This window comes from Perna viridis, chromosome 3, assembly GCF_037379345.1.
Source record: "Perna viridis isolate PV_CMFRI_1.1 ecotype Kerala chromosome 3, ASM3737934v1, whole genome shotgun sequence".
In the NCBI taxonomy this organism is placed as follows: domain Eukaryota; kingdom Metazoa; phylum Mollusca; class Bivalvia; order Mytilida; family Mytilidae; genus Perna; species Perna viridis.
The window spans coordinates 48,592,823-48,609,517 of NC_142447.1; the positions used below are offsets into that span (position 1 = coordinate 48,592,823).

General features: G+C 31.8%; 1 protein-coding gene across 1 annotated transcript in view; it reads left to right on the plus strand.

Moving 5' to 3' along the window:
• Positions 1 to 16,562, plus strand: part of LOC148622687 (small ribosomal subunit protein mS39-like) — a 30,707-nt gene extending 14,145 nt beyond the window's left edge. Inside the window, exons 12-25 of the mRNA XM_088572748.1 lie at positions 690 to 834; positions 1,206 to 1,265; positions 1,928 to 2,005; positions 2,508 to 2,536; positions 3,280 to 3,389; positions 4,886 to 4,964; positions 5,570 to 5,660; positions 9,590 to 9,672; positions 10,438 to 10,523; positions 12,212 to 12,280; positions 12,723 to 12,776; positions 13,931 to 13,994; positions 14,898 to 14,977; positions 16,408 to 16,562. Of these exons, the coding sequence (XP_088428874.1) occupies positions 690 to 834; positions 1,206 to 1,265; positions 1,928 to 2,005; positions 2,508 to 2,536; positions 3,280 to 3,389; positions 4,886 to 4,964; positions 5,570 to 5,660; positions 9,590 to 9,672; positions 10,438 to 10,523; positions 12,212 to 12,280; positions 12,723 to 12,776; positions 13,931 to 13,994; positions 14,898 to 14,977; positions 16,408 to 16,432 (1,053 nt within the window). The 3' untranslated portion in view covers positions 16,433 to 16,562. The remainder of the gene's footprint in view (positions 1 to 689; positions 835 to 1,205; positions 1,266 to 1,927; positions 2,006 to 2,507; positions 2,537 to 3,279; positions 3,390 to 4,885; positions 4,965 to 5,569; positions 5,661 to 9,589; positions 9,673 to 10,437; positions 10,524 to 12,211; positions 12,281 to 12,722; positions 12,777 to 13,930; positions 13,995 to 14,897; positions 14,978 to 16,407) is intronic.
• The last annotated feature ends 133 nt before the right edge of the window (positions 16,563 to 16,695 follow it).

Here is a 16,695-nt window from a genome sequence, read left to right on the forward strand (position 1 = left end):
TAGGGCGAGTCTAAATACTCTTTATCTGTGCCATTGGTATGGTATAATGCTAGGATGTAAATTTGTAATTCAGCTGACTATAAGCTAGTTATCATATGGAAGGTGTAAAATTTGTCGATTTGAAGCTAAAAGGTATGCACAAAATTGTGGCGGATAATAAGTGGTGCAATGAGTACTTAAGCCCAAAGTAATTATTTTGCATATTTTATTTTGTGTTTTTAAACAGACTGCTAAAATATGCCAAAATTAGCGACCTGCAAAAAATTACCCACTATATGGTACGTTTCTCAGCCTACATATACTACCTTAGTTGTTAAAGTCAGCATTAAAGAGCAATCAAAATAAAATAAAAGGGAAAAAAGATACCATGAGACTGATGAAACCTGAAAAAGGTCTGGTCTGGGTTTCATTAAAAAAATCTCAAGTTGAGAATTTCCTCAAATCTTCTATTTCAAGTGATCAGTGATTGGTTGATTTTTAAGTTGAGGAAGGATTTGAGGAAAATCTCAGTTTGAGATTTTTTTATGAAATTGGGCACTGGTGTATTTAGATCTTGAGTTATTACAGTTTCATCCAGTGTAGGGTTGCTGCTCTATATTTAACTTCAGGTCAGACTAAAATCCAATCTAACTGAAAAAAAAGAACATGAAAAGTTGTTGTAAAACTAATTCAAAATTTTTTATGTATAGGAAATTCTGAATACCATGAAAAGTCAGAAAGTAGCACCAAATGCAAAGACTTTCCTGTTTATGTGTATCAGCCTAAAAGCCTGTAAAAGACTTCAGGACAAGTATCTCTTTCACATATTGAATGAGATGAAAGTACTTAATATAGGCAAGTATTACCATAGGTCCACTGAGCTTATGCCATCACCTGTATTTTTAACCTGTCATGCAATATATTTCCAAAGAATTTATTTAAAATAATTTTAAGCTTGATTTGGTCACAGACATTCTTAACGTGTCTACTAAAAGAACTATGTCAGAAAACATATGCTTGGACTTATGGGTAATTTTTTTTCTAATATATCAGATATTAATAAAATATTGACACACACACACACATACACACACACACACATACACACACACACATACACACACACACACACACACACACACACATATATATATATATATATATATATATATATATATATATATATATATATATATATATATATTCTATATCTGTTTTGTTTTCAGAGCCTCCGTTAGGAATGTATTTTGCAGTAATAGAAATTTTATACAGAGAAAAAAGTAAAAGTATGTAGATTAATGCGTGAAGATTTTTAATACTCCATTTATACACTGTGGTATTATTTCTTTGTTTAGCTTGTAGTAAATTTCGGTGATATTTAATTGATAAAATCCTAAATACTGGCTCTATAATCACCTAAATAGTTACACCTGGTTGTAATTTTTAGATTATAATATATTTGTAACAAGTCACTTACTCAGAGAAGAATTCTATTAGAAGGAAGGAAATAAGTCCTCTTTTGCTTGCCGTGGGCAAGTCAAAGTCAAACTAAGGTTGCCTGCATGGCGGCCTATTTTCTGTAAATGCATTAGTTTTCAATATTTTTGTGGTAGACTGAAAAGTGCAACAAATAGTACCTGCAAAGTTGATATCTATGTAACACTAATCAGTGCTTTAAATTGTGAAAATTGATCCTTGCAATAGTTTCCACTTGACTGAACCCGCTAAAATTAGCAACCATGAAAATTACTATGTTTACCACATTTTATTCTGAATTAGTTCAGTTTTGACCAGTTGGACAGTATTTTTTTTTTATTTCTACCTTTGTATGAGATCACATTTTACTATATTATTGATTTTAGCAATAGTAACTTGGATAATTTCTGTCATTTTTAGCAACCTTGGATAATCTGTGTTTTGTAACTTGGATAATTTGTGTGTTTTGTAGCACCTGATCATCCATTCTTATCACAAGTGTTAGACTATTTACAGAATAAACCGATAGAATTCCAAACTGTAGAGGATGGTAAGTTTAACAGTTTATTTGTTTAATCAATTGATGAAATTTAAATCGTGTTTCTGATTGATGACAAAACTTTAAACTACTTCCACTTCAACTATGTACTGCAATGTCACTTTTTTGAAAGGATACTTACTTTCACAATTTCCCATTGTTTGTGCTAATTAATGGGTATTTACTGTTTGATTTCATGGCATTTGCATTAAAAGATCAATTAAAATTTGTTAAGCTTGCAGTCAAATAATTATTGAAACTTATTTGTTAATCCCCCAGTTGAAAGAGATCATACCTGACACTTAGTTTGTCAATTCACATGTGAACTAACGTTACCACTTAACTTTATATGTGGTCATGATCTTTAATTGTATTAAAAATGTGACTCTACTGTTAAGATTATAAACAGTAAAAGAGTAACTTAGAATCTTAGAATTCACCAAAAACTCAGAGCTTAACTTGAAGTTTCCACTGCCAGGTTTTAAACTAACAATTTCAATATTATGTCTTTCAGTAAATTTTTTCATAAGTGCTATGGCAGCTGTGAGTATGACTTGTATACATGATGAAATAAATGTACATCTTGCCATACTTGTATGGTATGTCAAGTTGAATAGTAACAAATTAAAGTAAACTTACGTTTGTGTATTGTATCTAACAGCTTTATATTCCTAAAAAGCAAATATTTTTATTAATTAGAAAAAAGAAATTATGCAATGTGGTTACAAATCTGAAAATTATCAAGTTATGATATTATAGCTCACAACTGAACATACAAAGAAGAAATCAGTAGTAACTCGTTTTCATTACTGTAAGCAATACCATAGAACAATTATTATTGGACATTACCTTAGTATTTACAGGTATAAACTGTAATCACAGATGTCTGAATAAGAAAATTCATTGAAATTGAATATACAGAGGCATTCATAATAACGCAACTATGAAATATATCTGATTATAGCAATAGAAAAAATAGTGGTGGTGTGAAAAATGAAGGTATCAACCATGGAATATAAATCCTGAAACTTATGATCAACACTATAGGAAATTTTGCATTACAATATATAGCAAGAATAGGTATGGTGTACATATCAAAGAGACAACAACTCCACTGAAATGAAAATGTCAGCCCAAGGCCACCCATTGGTCTTCAATGAACGATGAGGAAATCCTCATACCACAGGGCAGGCTGCAGCTGGCTCCTAAACATCCTATACACAGGTACAGCAAAAGAGATTCCCCTACATACTGAAGTTACATGTATAAATTGTATTGTATTATAGGGTACCAGGAGACTGTATGACTTAACAGTGGCTCACAAACTGGTTGATCTTGTACAATCTAAAGACAATGAGAAGTTTCTGATAGATCTTGAAAGTGAAGCATCATTCTGGTATAGTAACTTTTTAAACTTGAACCTGTTTTTAAGTTTTTGACCCTGAAGGATCAAAATACCTTATGTCACCGGTATATGTCAGGAACTTGCCTACTGTTTCTAAACAATACATGTTATATAGTCCATATTTATTTCCTTTTTACCGATCTTTTTTTATAGAAATTAGAAAATATATTTCAGATTCAGTTTAATAAGATAAATAAATAAATAGATAGATATTTTATTTTTAAGTGCAGCTTGGCATATAAAAACATAACATCACATTTATACATAGTCATGACTCTAAATATATCTATGTTTTTTTTTTACCAACCAGCCTTTAGAGGCTTATGATGCACTATCATTTTATTACAGTTGTAACATATATAAATTTGAGATCTTTTCAAACTGTTAATTTTGAGGTTAAACTTATTCATTTTGTCTATATACAAATGTGTTTTGTTGTAAACCGAATATAACTATGAGTTTTGAAAAGTTGTTATTATAATGTTAATATATGTAATATATCACCAGAAGGAAAAGTTTAAAGCAAGAGTTATCTTTCTTTGCATTATGTTCACGTAAGATAAAGTATAAATTAAACTTGAACAAAATTTGAAAAACAATAAATAGCCGGTAATTAAAATTTTTTTCCAAAAAAAATAGTTTTACGTTAAAATCTTCCACATGGGACAGTGTCAGTGGTGGAAAATCTCCAACATGAACTGTAATAAAGGTTAACAGGTATCCATATCTTGGAAATCAGCATTAAAGATAAACATTCAGTTTAACTATTAAAGGAAAAAAAAAACAGTTTTAAATAATATGAGAAATGCAAATGTATGATTACAGTATACTTTTACATGTTGTAATCTTTTATATTGAGCGTATAGTACTATTTTTACAAGAATTAAAAACCTCCAGTGCTAACAGCACTTTGATTAAAAATGTCATGAAAGAGAAAGTGTACATTTGAACATAAACAAAAAACTTGAAACAATAAATTCTTTATCAGCAGTTGATACTGACAGTAGCCTCACTAATATTGATAAACAATTGATATGTCATGTTTATAATGACCTATAAGTTGATCATGATTTTTAAAAGACTATTGCCAAGTTTGTCAACATGAACAGGGATCTTTCAAGCTCTACTGAGTGGCTGGCATACATTTTCTCTCTTACTTACCACTGCTGACAGGCCTTTTAAAATTTGTGAACATTAATCAAATTCTAAATTGGATAGTTTTTTCACTACATGTTTCTTTGATAAATATCCTTGGTACTTTTCCCAATGTTTATTGACTTTAAACTTCTGGTTTTATCATCCCTCATTTATTCTCCAAACAACTACTTGAACAAAAGGTGGTGGTTTTGCAATGATTTACTGTGCATTTTTTTGGCTTTACAAGTACAAAGATACTTTTAAATATATAATTGAAGTCAATGACCTAAAAACAACTACATTGTTGGTGTTGATGTTTTCTTTCACTTAATGGTGATCTTTCATTGTAGGCATAAATACTTTATGTTGGTGTGTGAATTAGAGGGTATGGATAAGATCATGGAAATCTATGAAAGAATTGTTCCTAATGTAAGTCCATGTAATATTCTCTTGGCAAAATTCATTGTATTAAATCTGCAAAAAATATAGTGAACAAAAAGCAAGTACATGTATTATTTTAGGGTTAATTTTAATCTTTTGATTATATTGCATTCTGTACAGGAATTATTCCTAGTCTGAAGGTATGCAGAAATCACCCTGTCCGTCTGTCTGTACTGTTTACCTGTCAACATAATTTTAATCAAAGCTCCCACTAAATTGCTGAGGGATTTTGATGAAATTATATAGGGAGGTTTGGCATCACATGTAGATGTGCATAAAGCAATAGTTAATTTTGGAGGACACCAAAGGGAGGTCTTCAAACTTAATGGTTTAATATGTTGAGATGTCTTTAGGGTTTTACACCTGATACCTTGTAATCAAAAACCCCTCTTGAACTTGTAAAGGGATTTTTATGAAATTTTATAAGAAGGAATGTGCATGAAGGGATGTAAATACTATCAGAGGACTTTAAAAGGAAATTTTCCAGCTTTTATAAAGGTTTTTACATGAAACATATGCCTTCATGAGAAGGGAGGTATTGTATTCTCTGTGAGCACATTACCCTAGTTTTTTCTTAAATATTTTTTTTTCAGAGATGGTCACCATCATTTCATGTGTACACAGAATTGTTTAGAGCAGTAGAACTATATGAAGGTTATCACTATCTACCGCAGATCAAGGCGGGTAGGTTTGTAAGATAGAATTAAGGTTATTGGTATCTACCACAGATCTGGGTTGGTAGGTTTTTACTTTAGACTCACAGTTATCACTCTCTGCCACAGTCTGGGATGGTGAATTTATTTTTATCATTTTTCTTTGCCTTTTACCATACAATTATTATATTGTTGGGATTTTAATTATTCAAGCAAGGTTACAACCAAGTGGGAGGGGTAAATAACCAAAATATAGTGCTGAAGTTCATCAAGATTTTAGCATTGGGTGGGACAAAGACTGTAAAGATAGTAGTTACTTCTTCTCTGCCAAACATGTGGCATATACAATATAGGAGAAAGAATTACAACTAGTGGGGTCAGAATAATCAGATAAAATGACAACTAGTAGGGGTCAGAACAATGAGATAAAATGACAACTAGTGGGGTCAGAATAATATAAAATGACAACTAGTGGGGTCAGAATAATATAAAATGACAACTAGTGGGGTCAGAATAATATAAAATGACAACTAGTGGGGTCAGAATAATGAGATAAAATGACAACTAGTGGGGTCAGAATAATATAAAATGACAACTAGTGGGGTCAGAATAATCAGATAAAATGACAACTAGTGGGGGTCAGAATAATATAAAATGACAACTAGTGGGGTCAGAATAATATAAAATGACAACTAGTGGGGTCAGAATAATATAAAATGACAACTAGTGGGGTCAGAATAATCAGATAAAATGACAACTAGTGGGGTCAGAATAATCAGATAAAATGACAACTAGTGGGGTCAGAATAATATAAAATGACAACTAGTGGGGTCAGAATAATGAGATAAAATGACAACTAGTAGGGGTCAGAATAATATAAAATGACAACTAGTGGGGTCAGAATAATGAGATAAAATGACAACTAGTGGGGTCAGAATAATATAAAATGACAACTAGTGGGGTCAGAATAATATAAAATGACAACTAGTGGGGGTCAGAATAATCAGATAAAATGACAACTAGTGGGGTCAGAATAATCAGATAAAATGACAACTAGTGGGGTCAGAATAATATAAAATGACAACTAGTAGGGGTCAGAATAATGAGATAAAATGACAACTAGTGGAGGTCAGAATAATGAGATAAAATGACAACTAGTGTGGGTCAGAATAATGAGATAAAATGACAACTAGTGGAGGTCAGAATAATGAGATAAAATGACAACTAGTGTGGGTCAGAATAATGAGATAAAATGACAACTAGTGTGGGTCAGAATAATGAGATAAAATGACAACTAGTGGGGTCAGAATAATATAAAATGACAACTAGTGGGGTCAGAATAATATAAAATGACAACTAGTGGGGTCAGAATAATCAGATAAAATGACAACTAGTGGGGTCAGAATAATCAGATAAAATGACAACTAGTGGGGTCAGAATAATATAAAATGACAACTAGTGGGGTCAGAATAATATAAAATGACAACTAGTGGGGTCAGAATAATGAGATAAAATGACAACTAGTGGGGTCAGAATAATATAAAATGACAACTAGTGGGGTCAGAATAATGAGATAAAATGACAACTAGTGGGGTCAGAATAATATAAAATGACAACTAGTGGGGTCAGAATAATGAGATAAAATGACAACTAGTGGGGTCAGAATAATCAGATAAAATGACAACTAGTGGGGTCAGAATAATGAGATAAAATGACAACTAGTGGGGTCAGAATAATATAAAATGACAACTAGTGGGGTCAGAATAATCAGATAAAATGACAACTAGTGGGGGTCAGAATAATCAGATAAAATGACAACTAGTGGGGTCAGAATAATCAGATAAAATGACAACTAGTGGGGTCAGAATAATATAAAATGACAACTAGTGGGGTCAGAATAATGAGATAAAATGACAACTAGTGGGGTCAGAATAATCAGATAAAATGACAACTAGTGGGGTCAGAATAATATAAAATGACAACTAGTGGGGTCAGAATAATATAAAATGACAACTAGTGGGGTCAGAATAATGAGATAAAATGACAACTAGTGGGGTCAGAATAATCAGATAAAATGACAACTAGTGGGGTCAGAATAATGAGATAAAATGACAGTAGGGGTCAGAATAATCAGATAAAATGACAACTAGTGGGGTCAGAATAATATAAAATGACAACTAGTGGGGTCAGAATAATATAAAATGACAACTAGTGGGGTCAGAATAATATAAAAGGACAACTAGTGGGGTCAGAATAATGAGATAAAATGACAACTAGTGTGGGTCAGAATAATGAGATAAAATGACAACTAGTGTGGGTCAGAATAATGAGATAAAATGACAACTAGTGGAGGTCAGAATAATGAGATAAAATGACAACTAGTGGAGGTCAGAATAATATAAAATGACAACTAGTAGGGGTCAGAATAATGAGATAAAATGACAACTAGTGGAGGTCAGAATAATGAGATAAAATGACAACTAGTGGGGTCAGAATAATCAGATAAAATGACAGTAGGGGTCAGAATAATGAGATAAAATGACAACTAGTGGGGTCAGAATAATATAAAATGACAACTAGTGGGGTCAGAATAATATAAAATGACAACTAGTGGGGTCAGAATAATGAGATAAAATGACAACTAGTGGGGTCAGAATAATATAAAATGACAACTAGTGGGGTCAGAATAATATAAAATGACAACTAGTGGGGTCAGAATAATGAGATAAAATGACAACTAGTAGGGGTCAGAACAATGAGATAAAATGACAACTAGTGGGGTCAGAATAATGAGATAAAATGACAACTAGTGGGGTCAGAACAATGAGATAAAATGACAACTAGTGGGGTCAGAATAATATAAAATGACAACTAGTGGGGTCAGAATAATATAAAATGACAACTAGTGGGGTCAGAATAATCAGATAAAATGACAACTAGTGGGGTCAGAATAATGAGATAAAATGACAACTAGTGGGGTCAGAATAATATAAAATGACAACTAGTGGGGTCAGAATAATCAGATAAAATGACAGTAGGGGTCAGAATAATCAGATAAAATGACAACTAGTGGGGTCAGAATAATGAGATAAAATGACAGTAGGGGTCAGAATAATCAGATAAAATGACAACTAGTGGGGTCAGAATAATGAGATAAAATGACAGTAGGGGTCAGAATAATCAGATAAAATGACAACTAGTGGGGTCAGAATAATCAGATAAAATGACAGTAGGGGTCAGAATAATGAGATAAAATGACAACTAGTGGGGTCAGAATAATATAAAATGACAACTAGTGGGGTCAGAATAATCAGATAAAATGACAACTAGTGGGGTCAGAATAATGAGATAAAATGACAACTAGTGGGGTCAGAATAATCAGATAAAATGACAACTAGTGGGGTCAGAATAATGAGATAAAATGACAACTAGTGGGGTCAGAATAATATAAAATGACAACTAGTGGGGTCAGAATAATCAGATAAAATGACAACTAGTGGGGTCAGAATAATGAGATAAAATGACAACTAGTGGGGTCAGAATAATGAGATAAAATGACAGTAGGGGTCAGAATAATGAGATAAAATGACAACTAGTGGGGTCAGAATTATCAGATAAAATGACAACTAGTGGGGTCAGAATAATCAGATAAAATGACAACTAGTGGGGTCAGAATAATCAGATAAAATGACAACTAGTGGGGTCAGAATAATGAGATAAAATGACAGTAGGGGTCAGAATAATCAGATAAAATGACAACTAGTGGGGTTATGGATGGTATATATAGAACTAAAGATCATGTGAAGCCTGGAAAGACAATTTTTGGGTAGAATTTTAGCTAAATCAATTTTTTTTTTAAATCCCACTTTTATAGGAGGGGGTATATGGGACCAGGTGTCCCATATAAATCCACAATTGGTAAATAATTTCAAATTACAAAAGTTTCTGTATTTTTACCAGACATGACGCTGTACAGATTCACGATGCCATCAATAACAACCACATTTTTTGAATTATTGGCAAAGAAGAAGCACCCTGAAGAGGTTGGTAATGTTTTGTTTGAGATATTGTTCCTCACAAGGCTATAGTTGCTGTACCTTAGTGTGTTCTACTGTATAATGGTCTTACCTTACAGCTAAATATTTACATTTCATATTTAATTGCTAGTTAACTGTAAACCTGGAAATATTCACAGCTGTTTTATTTCTGCTATTCTGAAGGTTTTTACTTTAAAGTTGTGAGGAATATTTTTATCCAATAAAAAATTACAATACTTAATAAAGCAAGGTCACTACTTTAAAATTTTGTGAAGAAAAGCAAGAAAAATAAGATAGCCAAATATTTTCTTGTGCACTTTTCCTCAAAATTAAATTCTCTTTTCATCCTTTTTGGACGTAGTCATGTCTAAATTTTTGGATTGTTTGCTTTCTGGGTTCAGTGTTTGCTCATATTGAATGATTAAATTTTAGAGAATTTGGGTCACTAAGTTATAGCGTTTGGTTTAATAATTAATGAAACTTGTGTTTTGCTCCTTAAAAACAAAGACAAGAGTTAAAGAAAGGAGGTTTATCTTACTAGTTAAATTATAGTCTTTAAATTTTTCTTTTGAAATATTTTGTTAGGAAGTTGAGTAACTAGGTATCAAATTGTGACCCAATAGTTTTGTGATATGGCATTAATAAGTCCTTTTATGAGAGAAGAGCTGATTTCAAATTCATCTATTGAATATAAAGAATGTTACTTATTTTAGTAAAAAAAAAAACAACCTAAAACTGCAAAATGTTCTTAAATCATATTGGTTTTTACAGTTACAAAACAAGTTTTTAGAAATGATAGAAGGCGAAGTAAAAACATTTCATATGAGACAACAGCTATCACCGCCTCTGTCTAACAAGTAAGTTCAGATTTAGTCAATATGTATTCATAATAATATTATGGATAAAACTTTCAGATGACTTTGATTGTCGAGCTTGCCCTATAGTGATCAATCTGTCATTGCATCTAGAACACCCCCACTCATTAGAATTGGGGCTATATTGCAGTCACCTTGTCTGTCTGTCCGTTTCTCATTTCTGTAACAGATTTATCTGCTTATATTGGAGGGAATGCTTATGTATTAAGTATATTACTTTTGCATGATGACTGGTACAGTACCACCTTTTCCCAGGTTTCTCTCTCAACTCATCAATTTCGTAACAGATTTCTCAGTTTCTATTTGAGGGAATGCTCAGATATTTAGTGTATCACTTTTGCATGATGACTCGTACTGTGTCTCCCCTTTTCAGGTTCCTGCTCATCTACTTCCTTTTTATGGTGTAACTCAGTAATTTTTTAGTTGATGCATGATGGAAATTTTCATAACTGATTTCTTGGCATCTGTTGGTGGGAATGCTTAGATATTTGGTATATTGCTTTTGCATGATAATTTGTTACATGTCTTCATGCTTTGACAGAAATTGTGGATGGGGTATTCTTAGCAGGGCATAGCTTGCAACATCTTTTTGTAACAACCTCAATATGATATGTCATATTTAAGGAGTTGTGACCTTTCACCATAAGCTTTGAACTAGAAGTAAAATTTTGTGTGTGTGTTTTTTTTTTTTAACTTGTGTCCAGACTGTAACTTTCTGTCTTTCAAGGTAGGCCTTTGATATATTTTGCATGTGGGAAGACACCTCTAGGCAATATATGAATCTGTTATTGTTCTGTTGGTAACACACCATCATATTTAATTAATTAGTTAAAACCTCAAGTGTCGAAACATGCATTAAGGTCATCAGTCATATATTGGTTGCTATGCAGTTCCTTTTAACAAAAAGAGAACATTTTTGGACAGAAGTTTTAGCACAATAAGTCCAAAATAGTGGAATAAAAAACCTGCAATCTACGAAATTGTGAATTTCTAGAGATCTTTAAATGTCATTTGAAAACACTGTATTCTAGGATTATTATGCACTATTTTAAGATGTGTGATTGTTTGTTATGTTATACCTATGCTGTATTGTATTCATTAATTTTGTATAGTTAGTTTGTATTTTTATCATTCTTTATGTAAAATGCCATTGAATATGTATTATATATGTAGAATTAGGTGTTTAATCAAATTTTCAAGTTTTAGGTTTTAAGTTCTGAAATTTGGCATATGACTTACCATCAGTCTGTCTTGGTGTTCACCACAATATTTTTACTGGGGGGCCTAGATTCCATCCAATGATATCTAGTTCATGTAATGTAGGTCCTGAAGAATTGATGATTAGTATTCCATATCTTTTTTTTATTATGTTATTTATTTGTTTTTTGATTTATTAAGTTCTCATTTGTGTAATTTATACTCAATGAGTGGGAGGTATATTGGAATCACCTTATCCATCCATTTGAATTTCTTTGCAATTATCTTGACTGCCAATGGATGGATTGATTTGAAATTTGGTGTGTGGCTTTCAATAGATGGGACATACACTGTAGGTGTTCTTGTACGAGTAGGGATATACCTAGCATGATAACAAATGCATCTTCACGTTTTACTTTGTTTTACTGAGAAACAAAGATACCATAACTAGATCTATACTATTTTTATTTCAGTTTATCAGGGGATATATTGGGATACTTTATTGTTACCTGTCTACATGTAAACAGATTAGATTTAGCATTGTAAGTATAAACAAGGTGCCTTAGTAGGTTTAGTGTTGACATAATAAACCAGTCAGCTCATCAAATCACTGATTTACTCTTCTGAACATTACGATAAATGAAACTATCTTACATACATGAAATACAGTTCTTTCAGCAGCTTGAAATACAGCAATTCCAATTTCAATTCAAATCTTGGTAGGCTACCGAGCAATATAAATAGATTTCTAGGTAGAAATTCACCTTTTGTAGTTGAATATTGGTGTATATTGAATAGGAGTCATAACTTTTTTATGGAAATTTATTATTTTGGAATTTTTTTTGTTTTACAATTTCATGTAGCTAATTAAACCCCCCTTCCCCATTAAAATCTTTGAAATTTTATGTAAATCAAGAGTACCATTTCACAGTGTTTCAGTTATTTTGTGTTTACCTGCACTAATATCAGATTGTTTTTATTAAGGGAATATTTAGATCTCTTTACTCATCATAGAAAAGTGCTTGAGGGCAACATAAGGTAAGTGAAATGATATTTTAAGTGTATGTTCACCTCATGAGATATCAGCAATTGAAAAAAAATGCCTTTTAAATCCAAATTTTAAGCTTTGTTATTTTTACAGTAAAGAATTTTTGCAAGCTCATGCAATGTTTATACCACTGGAGACAATAGGACAATACTCCCAATATTCCCAACAATAACCCTGTAATATTACTTGCCTCCACTTGTTTGGCAGTACTTAGTCCTTGCTATGCCTGTTGGAACATAGGATAAGGATTACTTCATTTTTCTTAGTTGTTGGCTTTTCTGTCCATTGTACATCTGGTGTCTTCTGTTATTTCTCAACACCATTATTTGGCAGTAAACAACTCTTAACTGAAATCTGTTTTTAACTGATACAAATTTGATATTTGTGGACTTTTTTTAAATGTACAAGATTAGTACCAGTATGTATTATTACAGGTTTACTTGTTAAGACTCTACTTAAGACATTATTTATTAAAAATGATACTACTGCATAGAATAAATTTGTCATATTAAAAACAAAATATGATGGAACTTAATTTTATTAACACCATATTCTGAAACAAATGTATATAAAGTTTATAAAACATGATTTACAGTATTAAAACTAGAAAAAAACTGTGACCAATGTTCACTTACTTGATACCCCACTTGATATCATGCACCTTTTGATGTCAAAATTAATTTGAATCAAAATGTAATATAAGAGGTGGACAATGTTAGCACATTCCCAAATTCATAAATGACAAAGTCTGTATTTTACTACATGAAACATCCAAATTTATTTTGATCAAAAGCTGAAATAGGAGGTGCAAGATGCAAATATTTAATGAAGGTTCTCTGAATGTTTCATAAAATTCCATACTGTGGTGTAGGAGGAGTAATGGATAAGAGAAAGGTACTCCTCTGTATAATGGAAGGAAGGCCTGACACTTTTATCACTACATGCCTATCAAGGAGCCATGTTCAAATAAAAAGACAACAAGAGGACACGATCTTAAATTTAAATTTTATGATGTTTTCATCAGTGCAAGCTAGCTAGCAATTATCTGTTTGTCTGGATTATTTTTTGTATTTAAATAATGCATTTGCATTGTATGAACTGTTAATTTACTCTACTTGTTGTGTATTTTTACTTTGGATTTCAGTTCAAAGGCAATAGAAATGTTGATAGATGAATGTATCAAACAAAATGATAAAACAAAGGCTTTAGTAAGTAAATGTTCCTTGTACGTATAGAAGTCAGATATTAGTTCCTCTTTTTATATTTTAAACTTCTTAGATATAAGGAAATGCCCAGCCCATCAGTTTATCCCTTTAGATTAAAGGAAATATCCTGGACACATTGTTATCCCTTAAGATATAAGGAAATACCTTGGCCAAATTGTTATTCCTTCAGATATAAGGAAACACCCTGGCCAAATTTTTATCCCATCAGATACATGTATTAGGAAATGCCTTGCCCATCCTTTTATTAATTCCTTATTTTTATTCCTCCAGATAAAAGGAAATGCCCTGTCCACCATCTTGTCCCTTCAGATGTAAGGAAATGCCATGCCCATTGTTTTTTATCTCCTCAAAGATAAATACTTAATGTTATATGTCCAGCCAATCATTTAGTCTGCACATTGTGGACTCCTCAGAAGGGATGAATATTTCATAATACATGCCCTGCCAGCTTAATCTTTTCGAGGAAAATGGATGATGAGAAAAAAATCAGCAGGCTGGGTACCACATGGTGGGTTAACTTGGGCGATTTTCAGGCAAAAAGGTAAAAAGGAAAAATTTGGTGGATGATAAGTAGTGTACTAAGTAAATCTTTTTGAGGAATTCATTTTGGTGTTTTTTAACAGACCGCTAAATTACGCCCAAAATACCCGAGGAAAATTACCTGATATGCAGTATATGATATGATGTTCAAGTTATCCTTGAGCAAAAGACAGAGTGAATGATATGATCTACTAAAAAAATTTTAGTAGTCCAATACTTATTTAAGATTCCTTTGAAAGTGGCTGTTGTAGTATAAGGGTATATGTTTTCTGTACAGATAATTGTAATACACTTTTATTTTGTGTATTAAAAATGTCTTTTTGAACTCTTTTATTCTTTTCCTAGGAATGTTTAGAATTTATGACTGGTGAGAGATTCCCTAAACTGAAGGAATATGAGAAGAAAGTGAAAGAAATGATTCAGAAGTAAGAACAATTACTATTTTAAACTGAGTAACTGGCACAGTTATTTCTTTTTGTCAAAGGGAAGTTTATATCTTTTTTAAGTCAGAGGGGACTGCTTAATAAGAGTTTCTCTAGAAAATCCAAGCTACAAGTTTCAAAAAGTCTTGAACTTTGTAGGGAAGGTGTGTGAAGTTCAAGATGAAATAATATTATACAAGTAAAAACTACAGAAAATTAGTAGACATGAAAATCTATCATCTATAATCTATTTATCAGAAACAGAATACTTTTCAATAAGATATGAATATTGGAAATAAAACATAAGCACTTCCTATTTTGTTTCTCCATCTGAATGACTTTTGGGGTTTCCTGATGTAATACATGGACCTTGTCATTGGTCAACCAAAGGATGGGGGCATCTTCTATTCTGTAACTCCTCAGAAAATGAATGGGATGAAAATTTCACGAATTCTTCATCACATAGTACTTCCTATTTAGTATTTTTTTTTTAAATTAACTATTGTTTTTTTGGTTTTTTTTGCCATTCATTTTCTTGTAACTGATTTTAATGATGTCAAAAGCAATTTCCTGGTTGAAAATAATAAAAAGTAAGTTAATTGAAAGTAAGGAAGATGTTCTTTGTTATTTGTATAGTCTACCTCAAGTTTCAGTGAATATTAATATCTTGAGTACTAATCTGTGTAAGAGTCAGGCAATGGGTGGCTCATCTTTTTTCTCTATTCAATACATCTAGAAAACAACCTATATGCTATTCAAGTTAGGATTGTCAGATACCATACCACACCACCATTTTGTTTCAAACAATTTTATGGGATTTATTGGACTTTGACCATTTTTTGTACATTGATGCAATAAGATTTTGTGAACACTACTCCTCTGTAAAAGCGGGACAGATGTAAAAAAAAAATTGTAGCATAGTTAGATGCATTATGTTTCGAATAATTTGACAGGAGTTAATTTTGACTGCTATAAGGTCAAAAACATTCATGATATCGCCAAAATCGGCTGAGATGTATTTATTACAACCATTATCCTTTCAAATAAACTAATTAGTATAGTATAGACCAAAACAAATCTTTAAAAAATGTTGAAAACTGGGGCCAAAATAGGGCCTTACCGAACCTGCTCCCTTTATATTTTACAGGAGTTTTGAGGCTTTGTGCTTCAACTTTTTTTTAGGTGGCAGGGGACATATGGCTATCTTGTTTTTCACAAGCCATACTTTTCCGTACCTTGCACGTTTTGCCTGGTTCTTTTCTGAGAATTTTTTAAACTCTTATTCTTTTAGATGTACATTACAAAATGAAATGACATAATTTGTGCTATTAAGACATCAGTGGTAAGACTGGTATGTTTAAAGCTCCTTGTAGTTGTAAAACTGGTATGTTTAAAGCTCCTTGCTACAATATGCTTCAATGATTTCTTTGCAGGGAACAAGAGGAAAGTGTTTCCTGATAGATAATGTGATTATAGCTCTCTGCCTATCAGATTAATACTATTGTTTTCAGTTACTGCATATGAACTTCTTCTGCACATTGCTGAATGATAGTTATCAGATTCAAATAAATGTTAACATACTGTAGAATTTGTTGGTTCATGATGTCACAAGGAATACACGTCCTGGTATGTAAAGTAACAAGGGTCAGCTGTGTTTTCATAAATACTTCTCATACTGTGCAAATGCCTGACAAATGTAGTGTTCTGCTTAATACAAATCA